Consider the following 8245-nt stretch of genomic DNA (forward strand, 5'->3'; position numbering starts at 1 on the left):
ATACTGTATAGGCGGGGAAGTGGAAAGATGTTGGGTGAGTAGATCTAGATCAATGTCAGGGTCAAAGATGTCAGAGATTGGAAACAGGAAATGGTCATCTATCTCAACCATAACACTATCAACCTCTACTTCAGCATGGGAGAGGGTATTAGAAGAAGGAGCACCATCTGAGCCTTGCATGTATCGATGAGCCTTCTTATCTCCTGTATCATTTGAGTGGCTAGTGTTTAGCCTTTTTACAATAAATGTTTCTTGTGATACTACACTTAGAGGCTTGTTTCCTTCTTTTTTGCCATCTTTCTTTCATATACGATAGGCCTTAAGATAAAGAAAACCAAAAATATTCTACCCAGTTTAATTTGTATTATACATGATTTTTCCAGATTATACTTTACTCAAGTTACTGTATATATAGGTAATGTATAAGAGAAACTTTACCACAATTTTATTTTTGGGATTCCACAACGTGGATACATTTAATCTAACTCTCTTTATCGTATTACTTATTATATACATCGTGACAGTCTGTGGAAACCTCTTGATTATTGTGCTGGTGTTCTGTAGCAAGACGCTCCATTCTCCCATGTACCTCTTTCTCACCCAACTCTCTGTAACTGACATCATGCTGACCACAGATATCAGCCCTAACATGTTAAACATTGTTTTACATGAGCAGACTACTATATCTTTTTCAGGCTGCATCACCCAATTTTATTTCTCTGCTTTATCATTAGTGTCTGAATGTTTTCTACTAACAGTGATGTCCTACGACCGATATCTTGCCATCTGCACTCCCCTGCATTATGGCTCCATTATGAATAATGCAGTTTGCTTCAAATTCATTTTTGCATCCTGGCTATGGGGCTGCTCTTTGGTTTTAATGTTAACACTTAGTATATGCCAGCTGCAATTCTGCGGACCAAATGAAGTTGACCATTTCTTTTGTGATTTAAATGCTCTAGTGCAACTTTCTTGTTCAGATGCATCCATAGTTCAAATGGAAAGCATCTTGTTAAGCATTCATGTCATAGTCCTACCATTCCTCGTGATTGTAATTTCATATACGTACATTGTTTCTACCATTTTAAAGATCTCCTCCTTTTCAGGAAGACTCAAATGCTTTTCCACTTGCAGCTCTCACCTGACTATGGTGTCCATATTTTATGGAACTCTAATTGCTATGTACATGCTTCCTAATGAAGGTCAATCACATATTCTCACCAAGATACTGGTTATGCTTTACACAGTGTTTACTCCGTTTTCAAATCCCTTTATATACAGCTTGAGGAATAAAGATATTAAGAAAGCTTTGAGAAATATTGTGTTTAGAAAAAGGGTTACTATTTAAACTCCTAATTTATCTAAAATACCAATATACAAGAACGTGATCTTCAAGTTCTCTTCTTGAAGGGCTTGAGGTGATCGTAGCTGTATTAGAGCAATTGCAACAAGAACAATTGAGTACTGTCCGGGATACTTTTTTTATTTGCACTAGCATCCACATTTTCAGGACAAGCTTTTGGGCTGTGCCCCTTTCTTCAACAAGGTCTAAGCAGTAATATAGTACTTGAATAAAGGGGTTTACCCCGAAAGCTTGTCCTGAAAATTTGGATGTTAGTGCAAATGAAAAAAGTATCCCGGGCAGTACTCAATATTTTTTTCTTGAAGTGTAAAGAGTAATTATTTATTTAAATATGGACAAAGATATGGATAAAGCTTTATTATTCTATTAATTGTTCTTCCATATGAAATGACTCTCTAGATCTGCAAACCTGAGAGTAAATCTATGGCCCATACCTTATACTGGATGAAGAATGTTTAATTAAAAATAGTTATAGTGGATGTTAAACCTAACTGAATGTCATTGTCATGTAAAGTGTACTATTATCAATCACCATTAAAAATACAGTTTTAACCTTTTATGCACAAATTTTTCTGTCAGCTTGCCCTTCATTGGTAGCTGCATGCCATTTCTCAGGACAAGTTGTCTAATGTTGACAACAGTGGTCCAGGCATGCCTAATGTGTGCTAAATTGGTCACATGTAGCCTCAATCTGAAGCCCAAGTGACAGGGTGATAACACAGCAGTACCGTTTGGAGACAGGCACAGAGAATTCATCCAAAAGAGACCCTAGGGTACTGGGAACATGATCAATGATAAGTGGAGGTGCCGCCCAGTGTAAGGGAAGAGTGTATTCACAAAGAGCTATACCATAACAAAAACACAAAAAAAATTAAATAAATGTAAACACCCAGAGGCTATCTCCTCAAAAGATGAATTTATTATGACTGGAAACCATCACAGCATAAATCAAGATTGCTACTCCCTACAAAAATACCCCCCCATCCCACCCCACCCACACACATTCCCCACCCGCGTACCTACACCCTCCCCCCTAAAGGTTATCCATCCCCAATACTAAATCCCCTAGGTAATAAAGCTCCAAGCAGCCCTCCCGAAGAGCTAGGACCATGTGACCAATCCCAACCCTACCAGATGGATCCCCTATATGCGACACCTGCATGCTGTGTGGACCGCAGTCCGTGTCACACATATACTGACAACTCAGGATCCTGAATAAAGTGATACTGCACCTCATAGTCACAATGGGCGAATGCATTAGAACCAAAATACAGAAATTCCTGAGAGCCAGTAGTCAGGACACTGCTGAACAGCTGAGTCCATGTAGACAAGCTGACGATTGATGCTTGACAGTTTGTAGACCACAGATAAGAATGAGTGCCAGATAAGGCTCTCTACAAAGCAGGAACAGTAATGGCAGCTTGTGGGACTGCTGTTCCACTACTAAATAAAAGTTGGTAGACTGATGAAAGATTCATAAATCCTGTCAGACCGTCTTCACCTCATCTTTGCTGTATATTTGGGTTTGGAGCGTTTAGCAGTACACACAGCCTATGGTGCAGTCTACCAACTTTTATTTCGCAGTGGAACAGCAGCCTAATGAGCTCCCATCACTGTTCCTGCTTTGCAGAGAGCCTTATCTGGCATTCATTCCTTTCTGTGGTATACAGACTGCCAAACGTAAATCATCAGCTTGTTTACACGACTGTTCAGCAGTATCACCTTATCCAGGACCCTCAGTTGTCAGTATATGTGTGACACGCCTGCGGTTCACACAGCCTGCAGGTGCCGCATATAGGTGATCCATCTTGTGGGGGGATTAGTCACATTGTCCTAGCTCTTCGGGAGGGCTGCTTTGAGCTTTATTACCTAGGGGATTTAGTATTGGGAATGGATAACCTTTAGGTGGAAGGTGTAGGTACGCGGGTGGGGAATGTGTTTGGGTGGGGGGGTATTTTTGTAGGGAGTAGCAATCTTGCTTTATGCTGTGATGGTTTCCATTCGTAATACATTAATCGTTTGAGGAGATAGCCTCTGAGTGTTTACATTTTATTTTTTTATTTTCTGTGTTTTTGTTAAGGCACAGAGAATTGTTGCTCACCAATAAGGATGAGCCGAACACCCTCCGTTTCGGTTTGCACCAGAACATCCGAACAGGCAAAAAATTTGGACGAACAAACAAACACCGTTAAAGTCTATAAGACACGAACATGAAAAATCAAAAGTGCTCATTTTAAAGGCTAATATGCAATTTATTGCCATAAAAAGTGTTTGGGGACCCGGGTCCTGCCCCAGGGGACATGTATCAATGCAAAAAAAAGTTTTAAAAATGGCCGTCTTTTCGGGAGCAGTGATTTTAATAATGCTTAAAGTGAGACAATAAAAATGAAATATTCCTTTAAATATCATGCCTGGGGGGTGTCTACAGTATGCCTGTAAAGTGGCGCAGTTTTCCCGTGTTTAGAGCAGTACCACGGCAAAATGACATTTCTAAAGGAAAAAGGTAATTTAAAACTGATCGCGGCTGTAATGTATTGTCGGGTCTCGGCAATATAGATAAAACTCATTAAAAAAACGGCATGTGTCCACCCCAGTCCATTACCAGGCCCTTTGGGTCTGGTATGAATTTTAAGGGGAACCCCGAATCAAAAGTTTAAAAAAAAATGTGTGGGGGTCCCCCCAGTATCCATACCAGGCCCTTCAGGTTTGGTATGGAAATTAAGGGGAACCCTGTGCCAAATTAAAAAAAATGATGTAGGGGTCCCTCCCAAAATCCATACCAGACCCTTCAGGTCTGGTATGGATTTTAAGGGGAACCGTGCACCAAAATGAAAAAAAAAATGGCGTAGGCCCCCAAAAATCCTTACCAGATCCTTATCCAAACACGCAACCTGGCAGGCCGCAGGAAAAGAGGGGGGCCCCCCCTCCTGAACCGTACCAGGCCACATGCCCTCAACATGGGGAGGGTGCTTTGGAGTAGTCCCCCAAAGCACCTTGTCCCCATGTTGATAGGGACAAGGGCCTCATCCCCACAACCCTTGCTGTGGTTGTGGGGGGTATGCGGGCGGAGGGCTTATCAGAATCTGGAAGCCCCTTTAACAAGGGGAACCCCAGATCCCGGCCCCCCCCAATGTGAATTGGTAATGGGTACATTGCACCTCTACCATTTCATAAAAGAAAGTGTCAAAAATAGTAAAAAAGACAGGAAACATTTAGGGACAAGTCCTTTATTAAAAGATAAAAAAATAAAAATGTCCTGCGATGTCCATTCATCTTCTATCACGCCACCCGATGAACCGTAAAAAAACGCAACAGCTTTGCCTCCATGGGAGGCTCCCGCCGAGTGATGCTTCTTCTTGGTGACAGCTCTTATATAGCTGAGGGCGGGGCCACCCGGTGATGTAAACGGGTGACCCCCCTCTGACACCTGGTATGGATTTTGGGGGGACCCCTATGCCATTTTTCTTTATTTTGGTGCAGAGTTCCCCTTAAAGTCCATACCAGACTCTTAGGTCTAGTATGGATTTTGGGGGGAACCCCTACGCTATTTTTTTTAATTTTTGGTTTGGGGTTCCCCTTAATATTTATACCAGACCCAAAGGGCCTGGTAATGGACTGGGGGGGAACCCATGCCGTTATTTTCAATGAGTTTTATCTATAAAACTGCAAGTAGTTTTAAATGATTTTTATTCCTTTAGAAATGTCATTTTGCTGTGGTACTGTTCTAAACACTGGAAAACTGCGCCACTTTACAGGCATACTATAGACACCCCCCAGGCATGATATTTAAAGGAATGTTTCATTTTTATTGTCTCACTTTAAGTATTATTAAAATCACTGCTCCCAAAAAAACGGCCATTTTTAAAACTTTTTTTTTTCTTGTCCCCTGGGGCAGGACCCAGGTCCCCAAACGCTTTTTATGACAATAACTGATTTAGATTTTTCATGTTAGTGTCCCATTGCCGAACGTCCGAACAACCAAAATTTGGCCCGAACTTGTCCTCGGGCCGAACCGTTCGCCCATTCCTATTTATTATAGCAAAAAGTACAAAATATTGCTTTTTATTCAAAATTGTCGCTCCTTTTTTGTTTATAGCGCAAAAAATAAAAACCAAAGAGGTGACTAAATACCATCAAAAGAAAGCTCTATTTGTGGGGAAAAAAGGACATCAATTTTGTTTAGGTGCAACGTCGCATGACCGTGCAATTGTCAGTTAAATCAACGCAGTGCCGTATAGCAAAAAAAGCTCTGGTCAGGAAGGGGGTAAATCCTTCCGGGGCTGAAGTGGTTAAATTCTGTAGTTTGGAAAGGGTTAAAGGTTCTCCCCGAGGGGGTTACACCCACTGGAAGCTCCTCGAAAGGGAAGTCTGGTGGATTTTTAATCTCCACCCTAGGAACCCTTCGGGTATGAACTACAGGTATGATGTGGACCTTTCCCTGAAATGACAACATTATTTGCTTTAGTGTATTGTTAGTGTTTTGAATCATTGATTATTCATCCTGTGTTATCAACTGCTTTTTGTTTTCTTTTTTATTTGTATTTTTTGTGCTTTTCTATATCCATTGGGGCTATATATGTTTACACAGGTTACTGCCTTTATGTACCCGTTATATATTTATATTTTTATCTGCTTGTCATTTGATCTCTTTGTGAACTCTATTTACTGTTTTCTGCTTTAATATTACATTATGTTCATGTCCATAAGCTTTCTCGGTGTTATACCTGTCTACCAATTGAGTTTATGATATTTTTAACTACTTCCGGACTGCCCACCACACATTTACTGCGGCAGGGCTGTGTGAAACAACTTACCTGTACGTTGTTTCCGCCTCGGGGTCTGGGGCACGCGTGTGTGCGACCGGTAACCCACTCCTGCTGTGATTGGATTGTAAGCCAATTAGCGGGTCCAGCTGCAGTGATGGCTGCCGGGACCTGCCAATCATGCGGGGGAAAGGCAGAACGGCGGTCTGCCTGTCATTCTGTCACAGAGGAAGAGAGACATCTTGTGTTCCTGCTAATCAGGAACACAGATGTCTCTCTTCCTCAAGTCAGTCCACCCCCACACAGTTAGAAATCACTCCCTAGGAGTACACGTAACCCTTTGATTGCCCCTGGTGTTAACCCCTTACCCTGACAGTGTCATTTATACAGTGACAGTGCATTTTTTTAGCACTGCCCACTGTATTAGTAATTAGCAATTGACACCATCAATAGATCCTGGTGGGGTGCCAATATGATCCAGAAGATATGCCAGAATGAAACAAAGTCGATCTTTGAATTACAAACTTTGACACCATTAGGGTTAAATGTAGAATTAGACTTAAATTGTTTTATCACAGATTATTAATGGTGGAGGACACTTCCATTTATTTTATCAGTATAAAATTTTCCTCAGCGTAATTTCTAATCTGTAATCTGTTTTTTTACCTCGAACCACCATTATTCGAATGTAACGTTTTTAATATATCACTAGTCAGTTATTTTATTTCTAGTCCACTCCCAGCAAACTATTTCATTTTTTAAATATTCTGGTAATATCCAATTTTTAATATCTAATTTTGTGAGTGTTCATATGAGTCACCTTATACACCTAACTTTTCCATTTAACACTATATAATATGTCACGTTCTAATATTTATTATTATTGCATTATTGTACTGTGATCAAGGCAGCTGATCACAGCAACTTGCCTTTTTGTATACTCTTATCATGTAATGAATAAATCTTCTATATGGATTTGGAGTTGCCGGCACACTTACTGGATCTGTTTGCTGTCTGGAGGACATTGGAGCCAGAGCACCCAGGTGTGGATTTCATCTATAAACTTTATATAGAGGTTTCCCTGTTCAGAGCGCTGCATCTGTTGTCTATCTAATTTTATGAAGGGTATCCTGTCATGATGCTACATCCTGTGCTGAAGTTACTACCCTTTATAATTTTGTATTACCATCAAATACTGAGCTTTATCTCTTGATCCTAACCTCTTTATCATTAATAAATACATTGGACAGCATTGGCCCCAAGACAGAACTCTGAGGCACATCACTCACAGCTTTAGACCATTCAGAGAATGTAGGCTGGCATGTCACATTCACCTAGGCTAGAAACAAGGCAGGAGCTGCTAAAATGCAAATATAATAAAATTAAAAAATAAAGACAAATAAATAATAAACAAGTACGATTTTTCAGGGGACACATGCGCAGGTTCTGAACATGGTGGATGCATGAAGGAAAGGCTTCAGTCCCTGTTGGCACTCCCCTGCCCTCGCTCCACTTCACACAGCTCCATCCACCATGGGAATAAGCAATATCTATTCCCGCAGACTTGAGTGTCCCATGGCAATGATCAGGCAGGAGAAGACTTCTTCCCTAACCATTAGGGGTGCCCGGGCGCTGCCCCCTCTGTCACGCCACCCCCTCTGTGTAGAATGGATAGATTCATGCATAGCATGAATCTATCCATGGCCGCTATAGCCCATCAAATGCAGCCACTGTGCCCATCAATTGCAGCCACTGTGCCCATCAAATGCAGCCACTGTGCCCATCAATTGTAGCCACTGTGCCCATCAAATGCAGCCACTGTGCCCAACAATTGTAGCCACAGTGCCCATCAAATGCAGCCACTGTGTCCGTCAAATGCAAATACAATTTGAAGGGCACAGTGGCGCATAGTTGCCAACTTTGCACAAAAAATTTGTGGGACACTTTTTTGGCTGTAGGCGGAGCTGTATAATAATTATGTGGCAGGGCATGCGTCTGTAGGCGTGGCACAGAAAAAAAGAAAACTGCCGCGCTTTAATCATTCCGGCACCATGGTTGTTATGGTGTCAGGGTGACTGAAGTGCATTATTTCTATTATTACATTGTAATATAAAATGAA

General features: G+C 41.3%; 1 protein-coding gene across 1 annotated transcript; it reads left to right on the plus strand.

Moving 5' to 3' along the window:
* The first annotated feature begins 418 nt into the window (after positions 1 to 418).
* LOC141134240 (olfactory receptor 5P56-like) lies at positions 419 to 1348 on the plus strand. Its single transcript, XM_073623817.1, has one exon. The coding sequence runs from the start codon at positions 419 to 421 to the stop codon at positions 1346 to 1348; it is 930 nt and encodes a 309-aa protein (XP_073479918.1).
* The last annotated feature ends 6897 nt before the right edge of the window (positions 1349 to 8245 follow it).

This window comes from Aquarana catesbeiana, linkage group LG03 (assembly GCF_042186555.1).
Source record: "Aquarana catesbeiana isolate 2022-GZ linkage group LG03, ASM4218655v1, whole genome shotgun sequence".
In the NCBI taxonomy this organism is placed as follows: Eukaryota; Metazoa; Chordata; class Amphibia; order Anura; family Ranidae; genus Aquarana; species Aquarana catesbeiana.

Coding starts and splice junctions, on each gene's coding strand:
- LOC141134240 (XM_073623817.1), top strand. CDS start 419: ATGTATAAGAGAAACTTTACCACAATTTTATTTTTGGGATTCCACAAC.